Source organism: Malaclemys terrapin, chromosome 18, assembly GCF_027887155.1.
Source record: "Malaclemys terrapin pileata isolate rMalTer1 chromosome 18, rMalTer1.hap1, whole genome shotgun sequence".
NCBI classification, from domain to species: Eukaryota; Metazoa; Chordata; order Testudines; family Emydidae; genus Malaclemys; species Malaclemys terrapin.
Window position 1 is genome coordinate 21,995,462 of NC_071522.1, and position 22,470 is coordinate 22,017,931.

Here is a 22,470-nt window from a genome sequence, read left to right on the forward strand (position 1 = left end):
CAGACACTTGCCCCTGCGAGCAGGCAGTCGGCAGGAGCGGGACCTCGGTGGGTCATTTAGGAACGGCCCAGGGGTCCTTCCAGCCCAGTATCCGGTCTCTGACAATGCACAGCTCTAGCTGCTGCAAAGGATAAAACCCTGCAGGGGGCAGTGATCACATAAGTTGCCCCCAGGGGAGGTTCTCTCCTAACCCCAGTAGTTAGATCTGCTCATGCCCTGAAGCAGGAGGGCTGAGATCCTTTCCAGCGCTCTTGTTCATGGTTAAATCTTTTCTATTACAGCTCTTCTCTGTATTCACGTAATGGTCCAACCCTTTTTTGTAACCTGTTTAGCTCTTGCCTTCAGTGCCATCTTATGGCAATGAGTTCCACAGGCTAACAATGCATTGGAGGACAATATACTTCCTTTGAACACTTTTTAATTTTGAATGCCCCCGTGCTCTTGTGTTATGAGACCCCCTCCTCTAGACCAGTGGTTTTCAATCTGTTGTCCGCATCCCCCTGGGGGTCCACAGACTGTGTCTAAGATTTCCAAAGGGGTCCGCACCACCATTTGAAATGTGTTAGGTTGAAAACCTCTGTTCTAGACCATTCGTTATTTTGTATACCCCCATCCTGTCCTCTCTGAACTGTCTCTTTCTAAGGCAAACAACTCTGTGCTTTCTCTTTCTGGATATGAGAGTTCCAGGCTCCTGACCATTGCTCGTCCCTGAACCCCCTCCTCTTCTGCACTATCCTTTGAGACAGGGGGACCAGTGCTGCACGCGGATCCCAGGGGAGGGCACCCCTGGGTTCATGTATTGGCCTCATAATATTTTTGGTGTAATTCCCATCTGATCCTCAAACCTCCTCTGCGTGGGGTGGCAGGGGCACGGGCTAAGGGGCACAGCACGGAGGAAGCAACTGGTGTCATTCTCCTTGCCAGGGACCGGTTGATCGAACAGCTGTACCGGGAGATCAGTGCACTGAAGGAGGAGCTGGAGAACTTCAAGGCAGAGGTGAATGTATAGCCCATATTACTCCCGTTAACACAGTGTGTGGGCTGTGCACTCTGCGGCCAGTGATGTGCAGATCTGGGACCTTGCTGGTGTGATCACTGTGTCTCCGGGCAGGGTCAGGCCCGTTAGCCCGTACGTTGGATGGGAAACACGCACCTCCTGCTGAGTCACACTGAACCAGGAACGCAGCCTGGCTCTAGGGAGCACCGAGCTCCAGAGATGCCACCTTTCCAAGACCGTTCCTCTCCCAGTTGCGGAGACTGTTTCTGTGCCCAGGGCCTGCGCCAGGGGTGGTATTTCTGCTCTGCCACCTTAGGGAGGAGTTGGGTTTCCTCTTCGTCCCAGGGATACCAGTAGGGTGACCAGATGAGAATTCCAAAATATCGGGACCGCCGCAGGGGGGAGTACCTTTTCAGTTGTTATGCTCACCCGTCCGAGTCTTCGGCGGCTCTGCGGCAGCGGGTCCCTCAGTCGCCGACGGTATTCGGTGGCATTTCGGCGGCAGGTAATAAACCTTGCCACCAAAGAAGGGAGTACCCTCTGCCGAAATGCCACCGAATACCGTCGGCGACTGAGGGACCCGCCGCCCAAGTGCTGGGTGAGTGTAACAATTGAAAAGGTGCTCCCCCTGCCGGTCACGGAGAGAAGGGGGTGGGGGGAAAGCGCCCGAAACAAAATATCGGGACAAGTGGCATCCCGACCATACTTCGGTCGGGACGTGGGACAAACTGCTCGATATCGGGACAGTGCTGATTTTATCGGGACATCTGGTCACCCTAGATACCAGTGCTGTCAAGTGATAGCTAGGGTTACCATACGTCCTCTTTTTCCCGGACATGTCCGGCTTTTCGGCAGTCAAACCCCCGTCCGGGGGGAATTGCCAAAAAGCGGAACATGTCCGGGAAAATGGCGGCTCTGTTTAAGAGCCCGGCTGCCTGAACGCTACCGGCTTCGGGCAGCCCCGTGCCTGGAGACCCTGCGCCGCCGGAGCCCGGGAGGGGAGTGCCCGGCTGGGGGCGCAGGGTCTGGAGGCACGGGGCTGCCCGAAGCCGGTAGCGCTCCGGCAGCCCGGCTCTTAAATAGAGCCGCGGGGACTGGAGCCTCCAGCCGCCGGGGCTGTGTGTAACTGACACAGTGTCAGTTACACAGAGCCCCAGCCGCTGGAGGCTCTGTTTAAGAGCCGGGCTGCCCGAGCGCTACCGGCTTCGGGCAGCCCCATGCCTGGAGACCCTGCGCCCCCAGCCGGGCACTTCCCCTCCCGGGCTCCGGCGGCGCAGGGTCTCCAGGCACGGGGCTGCCCGAAGCCGGTAGCTCTCGGGCAGCCCGGCTCTGTGTAACTGACACTGTGTCAGTTACACACAGCCCCGGCGGCTGGAGGCTCCAGTCCCCGCGTCTCTATTTAAGAGCCGGGCTGCCCGAGCGCTACCGGCTTCGGGCAACCCCGTGCCTCCAGACCCTGCGCCGCCGGAGCCCGGGAGGGGAAGTGCCCGGCTGGGGGCGCAGGGTCTGGAGGCACGGGGCTGCCCGAAGCCGGTAGCGCTTGGGCAGCCCAGCTCTTAAACAGAGCGGGGGCGGCTGGAGCCTCCAGCCCCCGGGGCTCTGTGTAACTGACACAGGGTCAGTTACACAGAGCCAAAGAGGAGAAAAGCCTCCAGCCCCCAGGGCTCTGTGTAACTGACACAGGGTCAGTTACACAGAGCCCCAGCCGCTGGAGGCTCTGTTTAAGAACCGGGCTGCCCGAGAGCTACCGGCTTCGGGCAGCCCCCTTGCCTCCGGACCCTGCGCCCCCAGCCGGGCACTTCCCCTCCCGGGCTCCGGCGGCGCAGGGTCCGGAGGCACGGGGGCTGCCCAAAGCCGGTAGCGCTGGGGCAGCCCGGCTCTTAAACAGAGCCTAAGAGGAGCAGAGCCTCCAGCTGCGGGGGCTCTGCTCCTCTTCGGCTCTGTGTAACTTATACAGTGTAAGTTACGCAGAGCCGCCGGAGCCCCAGAGGGGAAGTGCCCGGCTGGGGGCACAGGGTCCGGAGGCATGGGGGCTGCCCAAAGCCCGAGTGCTACCGGCTTCACGGTTTGCTGGGCAGCCTCCAGACCCTGCGCCCCCGGCTGGGCGCTTCCCCTCCCGGGCACCAGCTGCGCTGGGGAAGCGCCGGCTGGGGGCGCAGGGTCTGGGGGCTGCCCGGGAAACCGTGATGCTGGTAGCACTGGGGCAGCCCTTTCCCCCTGGCTGGGAGTGGGAGGGAGGAGGGGGCGGGAAGGGGCGGAGTTGGGGCGGGGCTAGGGGTGGGGAAATGGGCGGGGCCATGGCCCATGGAGGGTCCTCTTTTTTTATTTATGAGATATGGTAACCCTAGTGATAGCTGCTTAGACAACTGCCAGTCAGGCACTGGCTTATGCTGAGTTGTCAAGGCTGAATCGCCACTCTGTCACTTCAAGTGCAGAAGGCGGGGCCCGCAAGGATTCTAAACATTAATACTGGCCACTCCAGGCTTGTATTAAACTCCCAAGGTTACAGCTTTTCTCTGACCTTGGCTTGGTAAACGGTGCCACCACCCAAATGCAAAAAAACCCCTTTGAACCCAGGAAGGTACCCTCAAGCCGCCCCCCCCCCCCCCACACACACACACACCCTGAGAAAGAAAACAAAGGAAATTTTAAAAGAGCAGTTCCAAAAATTAAGCACCCAAAAGAGCTTTCTCGGGGGTTCAGCTTAAAGGTTACAAGCAAACAAAAGTGTCTGTGGTTAGCACAAAGGAGAGCCACAAGCCAAAATAAGAAATAATCCTGATCGCATCTAACTAAACATTCCCTATGCAAATCATTTCTTCTAGGTATGGAAGATGAACTTTCATACCTGGGTCAAACTTTACACCGCATTGCTACTCCATCCCTGCAGCCCAGAGAACAACACAAAGGAAAAGTTTCTTTCCCAATTTTAAAAGTTCTACCTTCCCATTGGCTCTTTTGGTGAGGTGCCCTCTTCCTTTTCTTTTACCTGTGGGCTTGTTAACCCTTTACAGGTAAAGCAAGCAGAGGATAGACACCAAGAGGGATTTTGCAGCTAACTGGCTGGCTGGGTGTCTATAAGGGAGCTCCCCCGTTCAGTTATTACACGAGTGCTGTTGTTTTATAACTCACCACAGAATCCCTGCGTGCTGAGTGGCTGGTGCTTTTGTTAATGGTTTCTAAGGAATTATGGGCCTTGGGCACTTTGATTGGCTGGCCCAGGTCTAATTCGCTACAGCAGTGTCAGCGCGGTGTTTCAGACTGTCCTTTCAAAGGGCAGCTGGGGCTAGAAGGGTCTGACCCACCCCTTGGTGACCTGCAGAGCCATCGCCTAGGGGTGCAGCTGAGGGGCCGGATCAGCGAGCTGGAGGCAGAGCTAGCGGAGCAGCAGCACCTCAAGCAGCAGGCCCTGGACGAGAGCGATTTCCTGCACACCGAGCTGGAGGAGCTGAAGAAGCAGTGGGAGGACACTGAGAAAGCCCAGAGGAGCCTGACGGAGATTGAGAGTGAGGAGAGACCTCTGCTTTGCTTCGGGGGCTGCCCCTGAGTCCCCAGCCCAGCCTCTGCTGCTTGCAGCTACTCCAGCCCCAGCCTCTATCAACAGGGAGCATGGCAGGCTGGCTGTGGGGGGAGATCCAGACCACCGCAATCCCAGGCTCCCTCAACATGGGGTGCTGTAGGGGGCAGGCTGGCTGTGGGGCAGGGCTCCAGGTCACTCCAGTCCTGGGCTCCCTTAGCAGGGGGTGCTATCGGGGGCAGGCTGGCTGGAGGCAAGAGCTCCAGGTCAGTCCAATCCTGGGCTCCCTCCACAGGGGGTGCTGTCGGGGGCAGGCTGGCTGTAGGGCAGAGCTCCAGGTCACTCCAGTCCCGGGCTCCCTCAGCAGGGGGTGCTGTAGGGGGCAGGCTGGCTGTGGGGCGGAGCTCCAGGTCACTCCAGTCCCGGGCTCCCTCAGCAGGGGGTGCTGTTGGGAGCAGGCTGGCTGTGAGGCGGAGCTCCAGGTCACTCCAGTCCCGGGGTGCTGTGGGGACCCATGTTTCACAGCTGGAATGGCTATAGGAATGGGGTGACTCATTTGCCCTAGTGAGACGGGATTTTCCTTGGGAGACGTCCTTGGCACGTGTGTTCCCAGGTCGCTCACCCTGTGTGTGTCTGTGTTGCAGGGAAGGCGCAGGCTAACGAGCAGCGGTACACCAAGCTGAAGGAGAAGTACAGCGAGCTGGTGCAGAACCATGCTGACCTGCTGCGCAAGGTAGGGCCCGGCTCCCCTCTCCTGCATTCCACCCCTGCCAAGCCTCCTGCTGGCTTTGGGTTAGTTCTCATGCCCAGGAGTAGCAGGGATCTGCCACTGTAGATCCATGGGCCATCGTGCCCTGTGGCGAGCCAGCTCTGCTGTTGTTCCGGAGGCTAGTGGGCGAAGATCCCCCGTGGGGAATCCCCTACCCCACACCAGGGAACAGGATTGTGCTCTGAGAGCAGGATGGGGCAGAAGTGAGGCATCGGCCCCGTCCAGTGACTGGGTGGGTGACGAGCAGGGACTGACGCAGCTGATGAGTTCTTGCTGATGTTCCCCAGAACGCAGAGGTCACCAAGCAGGTAACGGTAGCGAGACAGGCCCAAGGCGATGTGGAGCGGGAGAAGAAAGAGTTAGAGGACTCCTTCCAGCGCGTGAGCGAGCAGGCCCAGAGGAAGGTGAGTCCGAGTGTGCAGAGCGGAGCAGGGAAGGCCCGGAGCGTGGGAGTGTCAGCTGGGGGTGCTGGGCGGGTTAGAGCCCAGCGTGAGGGAGTCCGTGCAGTAGACAGGTCTACAGCGTTGTGCCCGCGGGACGGTACAAGCGAGGAGTGAGGGGAGAAGGCTGCAGATTGGTGATGTGATCAGATCCTGAGCTCTCCGCTCAGGTCTGCAGTGGGTAACGAACAGCCCAGGGGCAGGGAGTGCCACCCTGTGATGTGCACACTCAAGGCTTACTTCTGCTCTGTCTGCAGGCTCAGGAACAGGCAGAGGTCTTGGAAACCTTGAAGAGAGAGCTCACATCCAGCAAGCAGGAGCAGCAGGCCCTCCAAAGCACTCTGAAATCCAGTTTGCAGGTGAGCACGTGCTTCCCTCAGTGAGATCTCCTCCTCTGAGACTCGGTCTGGCCCCACACCCTGGCAGGACGTGTGCTGCTTGTGGAGCAGCAGTGTAAGTGGGTATCTACTGGTAAGTCTGGCTGTGCACAGCCTGCCAGCGGGACGGGCTGTCTCGCTGCGCTGGGAGCAGTGCCAGCATCGCGGGTGGCAGGAACTCGCTGCCCCAGCACACCGGGCTCTGAGGTGGTTTAATTTTGGAATATAGTAGGGGAGGCGGGATCCCAGAATGAGGGCGCTTGGTCCACCCTCATCTTTTCTCTTCCCGTTCCTCCCTCTGTTCCCTTTGCCCTGCAGTTGGAAGCAGAGCGTAGCACCAGGACAGCGGGCTTGGAGCAGGAGAGGGACACCCTGGTGGTGGCAGTGGCCCAGCGCAGCCAGGAGGTGGTGGCATTGCAGGCCGAGTTGCAGCAGCTGAAGGACACTCTAGACAGCGAGAAGGAGAGCAGCAGTAAAACGCTGGAGACACTGCAGACCCGGCTGGGAGAGAAGGTACTCCTGTCTGCCAATTTGGGAGTCCCAAGGTGGGCAGCAACATTGCAACAGCCACACTCCATCCCCTGGCACCCTGACTTCACCCCGTGCATTGACAGGAGTCCAAGGCAGCTCTTGTGTGAAATGCCATGGAGCTGTGATCTGCAGAGGCTGCATGTCCCAGCATACCGTGCTGTTGGACTCCTCCTTGCTTGGTTGCTCGGGTCAAGATGGAGCATTGCATGCTAGGAACTGACAGCTCCAAACTGTTCTTCTTTAAATGCAAAGAGATGGGGAACACCCCATGGGTGTGGCGTTTTGGTCCCCCTCTGCCCCCTTTCCTCCTGCTGGAAGGAACTGGGGCCAGAGCAGCCAGGGACGGCCCTTACTCTTTCAATGACATGGCTCTAGCATGTCAGTGGCCTTGCCGTCCAGCATGTCAGGGTCAGGTGGCCTGTCTGGGGCTTGGGAAGGCCCTGACCTCTCTCCTCTCTTTGCCTGTCCCTCAGGAGAGCCGTGAGCAAGCCCTCCAGCAGCGGCTCCTGGACGAGCAGTTTGCCTTGCTGCAGTGCACGGTGCAGGAGGCAGAGCAGATGGTGCAGGACTCCCTGAACCGACTCGACGACCCCGCCCACATCAGCTGCACGAGCTCTGCAGGTATGGCCTAGCTGCCCTGCCGTCAGCGTTGGGCTGGCTCCTCCCTCTGCTGGGTGTATCCAGCTGCACTGACCTCTAGCTGCTCTCACACTGCGTGAAAGCTCTTATGAATCGGGGTTGGGTGCCACTCAGGGGACACCGGCCTGGAATTCAGTCAGTGTCTGGCGAGCCACATGCCTCCCCTAGGAACTGCTGAGGATAAAGCCTTGGGACTGCTCCCAGGCAGCTGAGCTGGCCCAGAGCTAGTGCCACTGACTGCAGCTTCCAGGGTCATAACCCCACTCACCCTTACCCGGGTGGTGCTTGGCCAGTGCCAGGTATTTCCGGGGTGTCTCACCAAGTGTTCCATAGCTCTGGAGTTGCACAGAGTGTGTGTGCGCACATACAGACCCATGTGCGTCCAGTAAACTGAGTCAGTTACATTCGGGGGATTTCCCAAGGAATCATTTGCTGTCCCTCCCTAAAATCTTCAGCACAGATGCGTGCAAAGGCTACTCCTGGGGTAATTCTGCACCTCTGCGTGTGCGCAGAATTCATGTCCCCCGCAGATTTCTCTGCTTCCCTGCAGAAAAATCCCTTTCTGACAGGGAAGCAAACGGAAGCTGCAAGAGCAGTCATGCCCCACTCCCTAGCTACACAGGTATATTGTTTCAGGCAGCCGGCGAAGAGAGAAATCACCACAGGGCTGGGGACGCCCCAGCCGGTGGCTCCTACCTGAGCTGGGATCAGCTGCTAGTCCCAGCTGGACTAGAAGCAGGACAGGACGGGACTTCCTCTTCCCCTGCAAGGAGTGGCTGGGGCTGTGTCAGACCCACCCGCAGAAACCTCCCCCAGCTCCAGGAAGCCAGCATCTTCCCGTTTGCTGCCCGCATCGCTCCTCAGCTGCAGGGGGAGGGGTCACTGTATGGGGAGCTGCTCCCCCATCCGTCCAACCCCCATGCATCCGGACCTCCCATACCCAGACCCCCCGCCAAGCCTCACCCCGTACACCCAGAACCCCCCTAGCCCTCCATACCCGAACCCCACCCCACTGAACCTCAGCCCCTGCATCTGGAGCCCCCCTGCACCCAGACCACCTCCCACTGAACTCCCTGTTCTCAAACCCCCACCCTGATGAGCCCCACCCTCTGCACCACCGTGAGCCCCCACATCCAGACCCCCACACCACTGACCCCCAACTAGCTGCACCCAGACCCCCACCCCACCAAGCCTCACTTCTCCAGCACCCAGATCCCCCTGCTGAGATCCTCATACCTAGACCCCTCTGCTGAGCCCCAACCACCTTCACCTGGAAGCCCCTGCAGACCCATTGCTCCTGCACCTGGAACCCCCCCAACAAGCCTCTGTGCATCCAGATCCCCCCCACACCTAGACCCCCCACTGAGCTGCCTGCAACCAGATTGTCCCACATAGAATTTTTTCACCCCACACCTGGATCCCCCCCCACTGAGCCCCTTCACACTTGGATCCTGCCTGGCTGAGCCTGCCTGCCCCACGCTTGGTGCACCTAGCGCAGCAGGGCAGGACCCCAAGGTGTTTCTGGGGCAGGCCCAGGTCTTGTGCTGTGTCAGGGTCAGGTGCAGCCTCACCGCTGAGTCCGTGTCCCGGGGTGGGGGAGCTGCACAGTGATCTCCCATCTTCATGCAGCCAGTGCCCAGTGCTCCCCACTGTCCTGCTGGAGCCTCTGCGTTTATTTATTGACGAATAAAACGTGCAGAATTTTGCAGAATTTTAAAATATTGTGTGCAGAATTTTTAATTTTTTGTCGCAGAATGCCCTCAGGAGTAAAAGGAGGGGGCTCCAGCCATAGTGTGGAGATTTGGCTGAGGGCAGAAATCAGGAGGCCAGGAGCAGGGGTGGGGTGGGGGCTCTCAGGAGCCCTTTGTTCATATTCTGCCCCAGCCTGCAGGGAAGGTTGGGGTGACTTCCCTTCCCGTGATGGAGTCCCGTGTGTCCGTCCCCCCCCCCCCCCCCGGTGCACTGGGGAGCCCTGTCCGAGGCGATATCTCCTCAGGGCTTGTAGTAACTCTTCTGGAGAGCAAACGTTTTGCCTTTGGAAAGGACCCCAATGCACTGAAGTCCAGTATTCTCAGAGGTGGGCAGACTCCCTGCAGGGCCTTTCCCTTTGCCCTTGCTCCAGAGCGCCCGTGCCGAGTGCTGTGCTCTGCTCCGGCGGGTGGCAGGAGCAAAATGCAGCCAGCTGGAGCTGACTGGCCATGCGGTGCTGTCTCCCTCTCCTCTGGTTTTAAGGGGTTTCGTTGTGTAACTGGGGGAACCAGGGACTGGATCGCAGAGCCCAGCCCCTCTGGGCAGCACTCTCCACTGCTCAGTCTGGGGGGTTCTTGTAACTCAGGTGCAGGCTCTGCGCGGGAGCCCCTGGGGCAGTGTTGGCAGCACACGGATGGGCAGGGGATGAGTCTGTGTGTAGCCCCGGACTCTGCGCAGACCGCTGAGTTCCTTCTGGGTCTCTCTTGTGTGTGCAGATTATCTCCTGTGCAGAACGTTGGCTGCCTCCGACTGCATAGAGCGGCTCCAGGGCGCGCATGGCAAATACCTTTCCAACCGCTCAGGTGAGAGAGCTGCCGGGGCCCTGAGCCCCCTCACTGTGGGCTCACAGTGCACCTTCCTCTGCATGCCGTCGGCAGGGGCCGCTCAGGGCTGAGGAGTGCTGGCAGAGCGAATGGTGGGGGCTTCCACAGGGGTCCCTCCAGAAGATCCCATCCTCTCTCCTTCCGGCCGTGCCAAGCCTCAGACCCTGCAGCCCACGGGCCACCCGTGTGTGTGAGGGACACAGCGCCCCCTCTTGGAGCCCCGCTCTCAGTGTGTCCCACGATGCACTTGACCCTTCCCGCAGCACCCAAGAAGCAAAGGGACAGCAGCCCTTGGGTCCCCCGGCCGCGGCAGGGCAGCAGCAAGCTCAGCTGCAGTGCAGACTGGGGGAAACTGAGTCGCGAGGGGGCTGGGCTGTAGTTCCCGAAGCCGCAGCGAGGCCACGTGCACTGGGGCTGCACACGCCCTCCAGGCCTGTACTGACCTGACGCTTGACGGCGTGTGCACGCACGGCTGCTGCAGACATCGTCCTGGGAAGGGGATCTCTGAGCTGCGGCGAGTGAGGGCTCAGGGCTGGGTCTGCGCCTGGCTCTGGTGCCGTGGGGGGGTGAGGAACGTCCCTGCTCAGCTCCCTTTGAATCTGACTCTCTCAAACCCGCGAGTCTTGTTTGCCTGAGGGACTGAGAGGGCAGCGATGGGGCTGGTTGAACCGCTGAGGTGGCCAGTGACTTAGCAGGGGCTGTCTCCTTTGCCCGCAGACGTAAGCAGCCTACTGCCATGCGTGGCCCTGTTTGCCCACCTCATCAGCGACACCATCTTGCAGGGCAGCGCCACCTCCCACATGGTCCCTATGGAGCCTGCTGACCGTAAGTATCCCTGCCGGGGCAAGGGGTGGGGCTGTTCCCGCTGGGCGCTCCTGCCTTCCTCACCGGCTCTTGCCCGGCTGGTTTCAGTGCTGTCGGAGATGTGTAAGCAGTGCGGGAGCGAGGCCCTGAGCTACCTTGGTGCCCTGAAAGATGAGGCCTCCCTGGGGGGCGCCGACTGCACCGCCGTGAGAAACTGCCTGAGCCGAATCAGCGCCATCGGAGAGGTGAGAGGGCTGGGGACTGGAACGAGCTGGAGTCAGACCCCTCTCTGGGCAGGGGGGCCTGTCGTGTACTGAGAGGCTGCGGCCTAGGACAGGGCCGTAGGAGACTGACTGCTCCAGAGTGGGCAATGGGCAGCAAGAAGGGGGTTGAGAGGATCCCTCTGGGGCGGGGTTGAGGGTCTCTACGGTCCAAGAGGGGAACTCCTGGGATATGCGTCTGCCCTGTTCTGTGTCCCGTCCCCCTCTGACTTGGCTGTGTCAGTGCGTGCGGCCTGCCTTTCAAGCCCTCCGCTGCCCCTTCCTGCTCAGCCGTTCACTCTCCTGAGTTCTCCTCCCAGGAGCTTCGGCCCAAAGGCCTGGACGTCGAGCAGGAGGAGCTGGGGGACCTGGTGGACAAGGAGATGGCAGCTACGTCAGCAGCTGTCGAGATGGCAGTTGCCAGGATAGAGGTGAGCCCGGAGAGTGGCTTGGGTGAGGGATGGTGGGGGCTGTTCCTTCACTCCCAGCAACCCCTGCCCTGCGGTGACGCAGACCAGCGGCCCCGGTGTCACCAAAGCAGCACAGCAAGGGCCACACAGACGCCATGGGGCAGGCTCCAGCCAGTCAGTAGCCCACACTGAGCAACTGAAAGCTATACCACCAGGAGCCTCCCAGACTCCTGCTTGTTTCGGGGAGCTGCACCCACCGGAGGTCGCTGACCGGCCAGATGTTGCAGCCAGTGGTGTTAGCGGCTGGAATCTGGTATGTTCCCTTGTGGGCCCGGGTCCACTGCGGCACCACAGGCTAATGCTGCACTGGCAGATCGGAACCATTGGAGGGCTGCTCCAGACCCGTCTCCCATCTCCAGCCCCCTTGAGCTCTGCTCAGGTGTGCAGCCCGGTGCCATCAGCTCAGGAAAGCGCTTGCAGGTCGCGCTGCAGGAGAGCAGTGGCGAGGGAATGTGGCTCGTAGGCCCTTGCCGTGGGCTCTGTCACAGCGCCTGGAGCTGGTCCCCATGTGGGGTGATAGGGGCCGTGGGTGGGCTTGGTGATAGATGAGAATCTGCCTTGTCCTGTGTAACCGGGTGTCCGCGCACGTGCACACCCTGACCGTGAGTTTCACAGCATGGCTCTGTCGCTCTAAACAGGATATGCTCAGCAAGTCTCGGGCTGGGGACACCGGGGTCAAGCTGGAGGTCAATGAGAGGTTAGTACAAAGCCAAGATCTACCCCGGCTTGCTGTCCGCAGTCAGAGCAGTTCCGTGGGCTGGTGCCGTGAGCACAGGAACTGCAGAGTTCTAATGCCGAGCCCGCCGCTGACTTGCGAGGGGACTGTCTGCCTGCCTCTGCAAACAGGGATTGTGGCCCTGGCCTGGTGCCCAGCGTGGCTGGGACGGCTTCTGCCTGTGAAGCGCGGTGCAAGGGCTGATTCATGCTGAGCAACAGTAAAACCATTAAAACGTCACAGTCAAGCAGTGAAAGCAAAGGGAGATGCTACATACAACAAGAGGAACGGCAGGGGGAAGGGCCAGCGGTGCTTGTAATAAAGACAAAAGCGCTTGGGGTTTCCCACGACCTCGCTATGTTCCAGGGAAAGTGGGGAGGCTATCGGGGGGAGCGTGCTCCCTGCAGGCCCCCCGCCGTGTGTTGCAGCGCTGGTACCGCTGCGAGGCACACAGTATCCAAGCCCCAACGCGCACGCGGCCAGGCATGTAGCCATGATCTCTGGTGCGCTGTTTGAGGGTGAGCCCCGTGTTTGCTGGCAGCACTGGCTGTGGGGGAGCTCCCCATGCAGGGCACCAGAACAAGGCCTAGGCACCCTCGACCCAATAGGGAATTCCACCCCGAGGGAACGAGCGGCCCCCTCAGAGCGCCTGCCCGCCGGAGCCCTCCTCGCTCGCAGCGGGCTGAGGGCACTGAGGAGCCCGTCGTGAGGGGAGGGTGATGTTGCCGGGTGCTCGCCCTCCGAGTGGGCGGTGCTTGGGAGAGTTGTGCCCAGCAGAGGAGCCCCATGGGCACTGTCTTTCCTGCCAGTCTGACTGTTGTGGGAGGGGAGTCTGTGGAGCCATGAGGGTGTGACTGGGAATTCGCTTTTTACCTAGTGGTAGCAATGTAGGACTGGAAGGTCCTCAGTCCAGCCCCCTGCACTGACCAGCCCTGACAGGTGTTTGTCCAACCCGTTCCTAAAAGCCACCAGTGACGGGGATTCCACAGCCTCCCTGGGACGCCTGTTCCAGAGCTTAACCACCCTGAGAACTAGAAACATTTTCCTAATATCGAACCTAAGTCTCCCTGGCTGCAGAGTAAGCCCGTTGCTTCTTTTCGTTCCTTCAATGGATGAAGAAGGACTGTGCACCGGCCTCTGTAGCAGCCCTTAATGTATTTGAAGAATGTATCAGGTCCCCCCTCAGTCTCCTTTTCTCCAGACTAAACATGCCCAGTTTTCTAACCTTTACTCACACGTCAGGTTTTCAACCTTTGAGCATTTTTGTTGCTGTCCTCTGGACTCTCTCCAGTTTGTCCACATCTTTCCTAAAGCGCGGGGCCCAGAACTGGACTCAGTGTTCCAGCTGATGCCTCCCCAGTGCTGAGCAGAGAGGGAGAATTACCTCCTCAGTCTTACATACAACACTCCGGTTAAAACACCCCAAAATGATATTCGCCTTTTTCACAGCTGCGTCACGTTAACTCATATTCAGTTTGTGTTCCACTATAACCACAGGTGCTTTTCAGCAATGCTGCAGCCTAGCCAGTTATTCCCCAGTGTGTAGTTGTGTATTTGATTTTTCTTTCCTAAGTGCGGTACTTTGCACTTGTCGATATTGAATTTCATCTTGTTCATTTCAGATCGGTTCTCCATTTTGTTTTGAATTCTAATCCTGTTGTCCAACACGCTTACAACCTCTCCCAGCCTGGTGTCATCTGCAGGTTTTATAAGCTCTCCATTATCCAAGTCATTAATGCAAATATAGAATAGTCCAGACCCAGGACTGACCACTGCGGGACCCCACTAGATATGCCCTCCCAGTGTGACAGCAAACCATTGATAACTACTCTTTGAGTACAGTCTTTCAACCAGTTGTGCACCCACCTGATAGTAATTTCATCTAGACCACATTTCTCTAGGTCAGTGGTTCTCAACTTTTCCAGACTACTGTACCCCTTTCAGGAGTCTGGTTTCTCTTGTGTACCCCAAGTTTCACTTCACTTAAAAACGACTTGCTTACAAAATCAGACATAAAAATACAAGTGTCCCAGCCACACTAGTACTGACCAATTGTTTACTTCCTCCTTTTGTCCGTCTGAAATTCTAGTTTGTACTGACTTCGCTAGTGCTTTTTATGTAGCCTGTTGTAAAACTAAGCAAATAACTAGATGAGCTGATGTACCCTTGGAATTCCTCTGCGTACCCCAAGGGGTATACATACCACTGGTTGAGAACCACCGGTCTAGCTTGCTCAGGAGAATGTCATGTGGGACTGTGTAAAAAGCCTGACCCAAATCGAGATGTATCACATCTACTGCTTACCCCATGCCCCGTAGGCCAGTAGCCCTGTCAGAAAAGGACATTCGATTGGTTTGGCAGGATTTATCCAGGACAAATCCATGCTGGCTACTCCTTATAACCCTAGTATCCTCTAGGCGCTTACAAATGGATTGTTTAATAAGTTGTTCCAGTATCTGTCCAGGTACTGAAGTTAGGCTGAGTGATCTATAATCCCCCAGGTCCTCTTTGTTCCCCTTGTTAAAGCCAGATGCTATATTTGCCCTTCTCCAGTCCTCGGGGGGCCTCTCCTCCAAGAGGTCTCAAAAATAATCCTGATGGTTCCTCAAGTGCCCTAGGATGAATTGCATCAGGCTCTGCCAACTTGATTACATCTAACTTAGCTAAATATTCTTTAGCCTGTTTGTTCCCTGCCTTCTCGCGAGCTGCCTTTCTCTCTTGCAGGATTCTGGGCTCCTGCACGGACCTGATGCAGGCTATCCAGATGCTAGTCCTGGCTTCTAAGGACCTCCAGAGGGAGATTGTGGAGAGCGGAAGGGTAAGTAGGGCACTCGCTGGCATGCACCCACTGGGAGAGCTGCTCTTGGCAGCCCTGTGTCAGTCACTCCGTGGCCTAACACCAGCTCCCAGCCTTCTCTGGCAGCTGGGGCAGATTAGGGTCTCCACAGTAGCTGGAGGCCACTAATTCAGAGCGCCAGAGAGAGGTGTTTCCTCAAGATCTGGGAGTGTGAGCTCCACACACCCTGTAGCTATGGAGCCAGCTACCGGAAGTGGGGGGCACCAGCCGGGAACTGGCTGTTAGTAGAAGCCCAGAGGCACTTTCCAACATGGCCAACTTCATGCTCCAGAGATGTTTGGGAGAGATCCGGTTCCCAAAGAGTGAGGCCAAGAGCTCTGCTGCGCCCGTCAGAGTCTGTCCCCGCCCTGAGTGGTGTGGGTCCGGACCTGCCCTGCAGCGGCTTCCCCAGCCGTGGCGGGTTTGAATGCAATTGAATGGAATGGCCACAGAGCCAATAAACACTTATCGCTAAGGGAGTGATGGGGAGCCTACTGTAGCAGCCGAAGCAGCTGGGGGACCCGCTGGCCTTAGACACCATGGTCTTTCCATGGCTGGCAGCATCCTTCGCTTTGGGGCGAGGTTCCCCGGCTCCATTGAGTCTCCTGCTGCGAGTGGCAGCGGGGTGCTCAGGGCTGGGTCCTGAGGGTCTGACAGACGACATGCTGCTCTGAGCCGTGGCAGGGACCTCCCCAGAGAAGCAAGTCGGGGTTTAGAAGAGGAGTGAAGCAGGATCCAGGAGTTGGGTGGCCAGGAGAGCCAAGGCGAAGCAGAACTGTGGGCCAGGGCAGGCTGGTCAGAGAGCTGAAGGCTGGAAACCCCTCCCCGCTGCCACGGAAGGGCTGCTGTCCGTGGAGTCCTCACTCCTGGGTCCATGTGTCTGGGACATAAACTCTGCCCGGGTTACTGTTCAACTTCTTCCACAAACCTCCGCCCTAGCTGCTCTGGGAGCTCCTGACTCTTCCTCCTCCTCGGCCATGGTGCTTCTCCCCAGCCCGGTCACCATCCCCGGCGGGCTAGGGACAAGGCAGGGCTAGCTAGGGGCCAGAGCGACTGAGCTGCATCTGCCGCTCCCCGGCCTCCCGTGCGTGACCCTTGAGCGTTTCTCCTTTGAACGACAGGGCGCAGCGTCCCCCAAGGAGTTCTACGCCAGGAATTCCCGCTGGACGGAGGGCCTGATCTCAGCGTCCAAAGCCGTGGGCTGGGGAGCCACCGTCATGGTGTAAGTGCCTGTTGGGGCAGCGGCGGCTTCGCATTGTGGGGACTGTGAGCGAGACACTCGGGGGTCTGAGATGGGCGGTGAATGTGTGAAGTCACTGGGAAGTTCAGTGCCAGTCCCGGCTGAGTCCCTCCCATGAGTTTCCGTGTGATGCCCAGTGAACCGCTGCCAGAGAGCTGGGGGCAGGCCTGTGCCCTGCCGGTGCCTCAGCTCTGGGGAGCTGAGTGCCACGATGGCATCCCCTTGTCCAGGCTGGGGAGAGCGTAGGTTTTCTGGGGTCGCCTGCACATTGGGGTCCCAGCCGCTCCATCTGCTGCCTTCCACAGTGACGCCGCTGACCTGGTGGTGCAAGGAAAAGGCAAATTCGAGGAGCTGATGGTGTGCTCTCATGAGATCGCGGCTAGCACTGCCCAGCTGGTGGCTGCCTCCAAGGTAGGAGCTTTGGCCAGCCGCTCTCCTCTGTAAACAGCCTGGTCTTATGTGTGGGGTGCCAGCCGGCTTGCCTGCTTGGAATAGGGGGCTCCAGTGGTGGGGGTGGGAGGAGTGGCCAGTTGATACCCCGTGGACTGTCCCCTGGTCAGCTCCTGTGCTCAGAGCATGGATGCTGGAGCAAGCAAGTGAGAGCACCAAACCCCCAAAGTCAGCTACTCACTGTGGGCTAGTGGCACGACTCCTCCCCCTGGGGCAGGGAGTGGGGCTAGCGGCACGACTCCTCCCCCTGGGGCAGGGAGTGGGGCTAGTGGCACGACTCCTCCCCCTGGGGCAGGGCAAGCGGTACAACTCCCACCCCTGGGGGGTGGGGGTAGCGGTACAACTCCCATCCCCACACAATCCTTGCTCTTGGTGAGCGATTCTCCTGTGCAAAGAGGAGGCTCTTTACACCGTCCCCCCACCAGCTCAGTGGCAGGCCTCGGTCTGGCCCTGTGTGCTAGCCACTGACGTGGCTTTGGGCTCCTGGCGGCTCCCTGGAGCACTGAGCGTGCAGTGCTGTGATCACACGGCCCCTGGAGCCAGCCCAGCAGACGGATTGTTTCCTTTCTCGGCGCGTGTGACCCTTCTCTTTGATCCGGCAGGTGAAAGCGGATAAGGACAGTGCTAACCTGGCCAGGCTCCGGCAGGCATCGCGAGGAGTCAACCAGGCCACCGCCGGGGTGGTGGCCTCCACCAAGTCAGGGAAGTCTCAGATTGAAGAGAAAGGTGAGTGCCAGGCCCATCTGGGTGGGGGAATCTCTGCCCAGCTTCCCTAAAGGGCTCGTCACTTCTCCAGCCACTGTGCAGATCAGAGCCCCTCCCATTTCACTGTCTCCTGTTCGCCCATCGGGCCGATCCTTCCTCTCGGTGTGCTCAGCACAGCGTCCGGGGGAGTCCTGGGCGCAGGGGAACAGCTCCTAACGGGTACAACTCGTCTGTTCTTCCCCCGCAGACAGTATGGACTTCTCCAGCATGACACTAACTCAGATCAAGCGCCAGGAAATGGACTCGCAGGTAGGGGCATCGTCTCTTAGGCTGGCTAAAGCCTGCACCATTGTTTCTGGCCTGTTGAGGGTTAACGAGGGCGGGTTTAGCAGACAGACCCGCTGTTGGGGAGCTGAGAGTGGCTCAGAGAGGCTGGGGAGAGTCCCAGAGTGGGCTGGGGCCAGGATGGGGTGGGGGTGGGGAGGCCCAGCTGCTGGCCTAGGTGATGAGAAGGCCTTCTCCTTCCCCACTAGGTGCGAGTGTTGGAGCTGGAAAACCAGCTGCAGAAGGAGCGCCAGAAACTGGGAGAACTCCGCAAGAAGCATTATAAGCTAGCGGGCGTGGCGGAGGGCTGGGATGAGGACGGTAAGTGCCCGGGGATGGGGGTGGGGGGGCAGGGAAGCGTACAACCTGAGCTCAGCCGGGGGTGGCAGGGGGCAGGAAGCAGACCAGCTGGGAGGATTCACTCCCTGCCTCTTTCCCTGGTACCCTGGAGAAATCTGATACAAGCCCAGGCAGCAGCACCACTGCCTTTCCTGGGGCCTCCTGCAGCATCTGTCCCTGCCGGAAAACTCCCGCCCCGGGACACAGGGGTCAGGGATCATTAGCCCACAGTCCTCATGGAGGAAACTGAGGCAGAGGGGTTGTGGTTTGCCCAGGGCCACCCAAAGAGTCTGAGCTGGGAGTAGCACCCAGGAGTGTCTGCGTCCCTTGCTTAACCCACTAGAGGGGACCACGAAATTACACCGCAAAACAGAATTCCGCTTGGGGTGCTGTGGGAGCTGTAGGGTGACTCCCGGCTACTCCCTTCTAGCCTCTGCCAGCAGGGGGCGCTGTGGGGAGCAGGGCAGGAGCTGGCTGTGGGGGACTCCCGGCTACTCCAGTCCTGCCTCTGCCAGCAGGGGGCGCTGTGGGGAGCGGGGCAGGAGCTGGCTGTGGGGGACTCCCGGCTACTCCAGTCCTGCCTCTGCCAGCAGGGGGCGCTGTGGGGAGCGGGGCAGGAGCTGGCTGTGGGGGACTCCTGGCTACTCCAGTCCTGCCTCTGCCAGCAGGGGGCGCTGTGGGGAGCAGGGCAGGGATGGTGGCTGAGGAGACCACACATTTCCTCTGAGGAGGAGGCCCTAGAGCCTGGCAGGGATAGGATTTGTTCTCTTCTAACGCCTGAGAGCCCCAGTCCCAGAGCCCTCTGACCCTCTGTCCGCCCTTGCTGGCGTTCCTCCCCCTCCAGCTGCAGAGTAGCTTCCCACGCCTGAATCAGCGACCCACGGACGCCCCTTCAGTTGGCCGGGACCCAGCGTGGTGCAGCTCTTGCTGAAGATACAAAATAAACTGGTGCAAAATCCGCCTTGAAGCACATGTCCTCTGCGTTCCCAAGGACCCTCCTCCAGCACGCCCGGCCGGGCAGCCGCCCCACCCTCGACTGGGCAAGTAGAAAGTGCGGAGGCCTGAAGTGCCCGGAGCCATGGCAGCGCCGGCTCCCCACAGCCACGGGACACAGACTCTGCCCGCGTGTTTAGCGCAGCTGCTTTGGGTTCCGACTGTAAACCTCGGTTCGCTCTTGCACAGACTGAACCGGTTCTGCCTCGGCGACACGAGCCAGGACGCACCCCGGGCCCTGGCGGCGGCAGCTCCGATCTGGCGTGGGGTACTAGGGCTTTGACCCCACTGTGCTTCGCCAGCCCGGTTCAGAGCCAGCGGTGGGCTGGGCAGGGCGTGGAAATGCAGCCAAGCTGGTTCTCCTGCTGGCGAGGCTGGGCGGGCTCTGGGCTTGGTACTGGGCACACCGCCCTCCCCACCCCCATGCTTCCCCTCCCACTTGCTGTTCTAAGCTGGCCCTGTGCAGCTGAGAGCCCGTGGGGGGCGTGCTGCACCCGGGGGGTGGACAACGAGTGCCTTTCACTGCTGGAAGAGGGCCAGCGTGCCTCAAGAACACCTCATCCACGAGTGTCTTACTGCACTTCGAACAGGGCCATCCCAGGGCAGCCGGCCTCCAGCCGCGGGGAGCTGTCAGCGGTGCCCCAGCACGCAGGCCGGGGGAGCCCTGGTCCCTTAAAGCCATGTGTTAGACAGCCTGTGGCAGCGCCCAAACTACCAGCCTGCCAGCCCCTGAACCCCCGGTGGGAGAGGGTCCTAGCCTGGTCCTGGGAGCCGACCCATCCCCACCCCAGAGCAGGGAGCTGTCCCAGCCTCGTGCCTGGAGCAGATCACTGTGTTAGTGCCAGCAATAAACCACTGTCAAAGGTGCTTGGCCCGGCGCAAGGGAGAGGCGTCTTTCCGAGCTCCTGCCGCTCCATCACAGCCTCTGCCTTTGCCAGCGGGGAGAGTTACCCGGGCCGCCCCACCGGCTCTGATCCCCGCCCAGTGGGAAGGGGGCACTTGGACCCTGGCTCCAGCCAGCTTGCAATAGAGCTCTGCAGGGCACCCAGCTGCCGGTTCTCCTCACTGATCTGAGCAGCATGGCTGGTGCAGACTGCAGGCGTCTGGTGCTGGACTGATCCTTGGTGCCCTCCGGGGGCTGCTACGGAGCAGAAAGCTGCTCTAGAATTTGGAACAAGCACGGTCCCCTTCGCTGCCTCTGTGCCCTCCTTGCTGTGCGCAGCTGGGCATCTTCTGGGCACTGTGAGCCCGCGGGGGCAGCCCATGGCCGGGTTTGCTTGGGAAGCGAGGGATGGGAGCAGAGGAGTGACCCCTGGGAACACCTCCCTTCCCTTCTAGACGGGACAGAGGAGGCTGAAGATGCTTGGTGGCCTGTGTCATTTCACCCCTTTCGAGGCAGCGAATCCAAAGGCAACCCGGGGTCTGAGCTCACCCCTCCCTGGGAGCCCAGCCAGCTGCTCAGAACATGGCCACCCCATCACTTAGATCTCCCCCCCTCCCCGCTCAGGTGGCACCCGCTGGGGATGGAGGGGCAGTCTGCCTGTAGCAGAAACAAAACACCGTCCTGCTCTGGGCTTTCAGGTGCTGCCTCTCAGCCAGTGCCGACAAAGGAGTCGGTGAAATACCCTCCCTGCTGCTACAGCCGGGCGGTCCTGGGCTGCTCGTACCCAGCGGACAGCCTGCACTGGGGCAGTTCCTGCAAATCGGGGGCCCGTTTCATCCCATGGGAATCCCACTGCAGTGAGATGTGGAGGCGAATTTGCCTTTGCGTGTGCGTGGCCGGTCTCCCTCCCTCTGCCAGGGCTAGTGGCTGCGGGTCGGTGCCCGGTGCACAGGGCCAGTCCCCCTCCCCCTGCCAGGGCTAGTGGTTGTAGGTCAGTGCCTGGTGCACAGGGCCGGTTCCCCTCCCCCTGCCAGGGCTAGGGGTTGTAGGTCAGTGCCTGGTGCACAGGGCTGGTTCCCCTCCCCATGCCAGGGCTAGGGGTTGTGGGTCGGTGCCTAGGGCCAGTTCAACTCCCCGTGCCAGGGCTAGTGGCTGCGGGTCAGTGCCCAGGGCCAGTTCCCCTTCCCCTGCCAGGGCTAGGGGCTGTGGGTCAGTGCCTGGTGCACAGGGCTGGTTCCCCTTCCCCTGCCAGGGCTAGTGGCTGCAGGTCAGTGCCCAGTGTGTGTGGCCGGTTCCCCTCCCCCTGCCAGGGCTAGTGGCTGTGGATCAGTGCCCAGTCTCACATGTCTCTGGGTGGGATGGGGCTGCCACCTAGTTGGTGCCCCGTGTCTAATTTAAAAACCAGCTGGTTCAAGCAGTGGCGATAATCGGGCCCGATTCAGACCTAGTCTGTGTCCTACTCCGCAGAAGCCATTGCTGCCCCCCCAGGGGCTGTCTGTCCCTTTGGGCAGTGGCCGTTCCCCCTTGTCAGCAATGGCTGCAGCCGGCCCTGGGGCAGGTCTAAGCCAGATCTGCACGGGCTGCCCAGGGCCTTGGGAGAGGCGCTCTTACAGCCTGGCTGGTGAAATCCAGTCTGGCCAGTAACCTGCCTTTTCAGACAGGACTGAAGTTTGTCCTCCTGAAGCTGCCAATCAATCACCCAGTCACCCGGCAGTGCTGGCTCCCCTCTCCCAGGAGCCGGCCACGGCCCAGCTGCCTCCAGCTAAGCTGACAGCCATGGCCCAGCCCAAGCCCTAGCAGGACAAGCCGGGACAGCCCAGCCTCTGTCCACGCTGGCTCTGGCGTGTGGCACCACGTGCCAATCTGGGCGCCTGTCGTGCCCGTGTAGGAGAAAACAGAGCCCCGGCCTTCAGGCAGGCAGCATATGGGTCTGTGGGTGTTCACCATGTGGGCCCCAGCCCCGGATCTCTGCTCTGGGACACTAAACACTAACCCTGGCTCCTGGCGGAGCCCATGCGGTGCTATGGCCTGCAGGGGCGCCCAGCCCCGTAGGACTTTGTGTCTGGTGCTTTCACTGCTTCCAAGTCAGCGTGATCCACCCCCCCGCCACCGACAGACCAAATACAGCCCCGGCCTCCAGGAGCAGCCTTGGCCTGCAACTACCTCCGAAGCAATAGGAGCTGCAGCAGGCAGGCGGGGGGTGGGGGACGTGCTTACACCCCCTTCCTCCGGTGCGGGGTCCCACCTGGGCGGCTCAACCCCAGCTACCTCAGCTCTCCGGGCTGGTGACACAGGGACAGAGCCGGGAGGAAGAGCAGGGAGAGAGGGGTTGGAGGAGGAGGAGGGGTTCTGGGGATGGAGGAGATGGGCTGAGGGGTTCTCAGCAGGAGAGAGGTGGGGGCAGATGGAGGGGTTCTGGGGGATGGAGGAGGAGGGGGGCTGATGGGAGGGGTTGTGGGGGCTGGAGGAGGAGGGGGGCTGAGGGGTTCTGAGCAGGAGAGAGGTGGGGGCAGATGGAGGGGTTCTGGGAGATGGGGGGCTGATGGGAGGGGTTCGGGGGGCTGGAGGAGGAGGGTGGGCTGAGGGGTTCTCAGCAGGAGAGAGGTGG

At 60.2% G+C, this 22,470-nt stretch overlaps 1 protein-coding gene across 3 annotated transcripts in view; it reads left to right on the plus strand.

The window, feature by feature from the left end:
• HIP1 (huntingtin interacting protein 1) overlaps positions 1-22,246 on the plus strand; it is a 133,690-nt gene extending 111,444 nt beyond the window's left edge. For 2 of the 3 annotated variants that reach the window (XM_054008277.1, XM_054008278.1), the window contains exons 13-31: positions 925-997; positions 4,320-4,503; positions 5,159-5,247; positions 5,571-5,687; positions 5,981-6,082; positions 6,419-6,613; positions 7,105-7,252; positions 9,736-9,822; positions 10,561-10,668; positions 10,756-10,892; positions 11,228-11,338; positions 12,016-12,074; positions 14,817-14,910; positions 16,050-16,150; positions 16,474-16,579; positions 17,221-17,344; positions 17,571-17,632; positions 17,857-17,968; positions 18,831-22,246. In XM_054008277.1, the coding sequence (XP_053864252.1) occupies positions 925-997; positions 4,320-4,503; positions 5,159-5,247; positions 5,571-5,687; positions 5,981-6,082; positions 6,419-6,613; positions 7,105-7,252; positions 9,736-9,822; positions 10,561-10,668; positions 10,756-10,892; positions 11,228-11,338; positions 12,016-12,074; positions 14,817-14,910; positions 16,050-16,150; positions 16,474-16,579; positions 17,221-17,344; positions 17,571-17,632; positions 17,857-17,968; positions 18,831-18,841 (2,020 nt within the window). In that variant the 3' untranslated portion in view covers positions 18,842-22,246. The remainder of the gene's footprint in view (positions 1-924; positions 998-4,319; positions 4,504-5,158; positions 5,248-5,570; positions 5,688-5,980; positions 6,083-6,418; positions 6,614-7,104; positions 7,253-9,735; positions 9,823-10,560; positions 10,669-10,755; positions 10,893-11,227; positions 11,339-12,015; positions 12,075-14,816; positions 14,911-16,049; positions 16,151-16,473; positions 16,580-17,220; positions 17,345-17,570; positions 17,633-17,856; positions 17,969-18,830) is intronic. The other variant, XM_054008279.1, reaches the window with a different exon arrangement.
• The last annotated feature ends 224 nt before the right edge of the window (positions 22,247-22,470 follow it).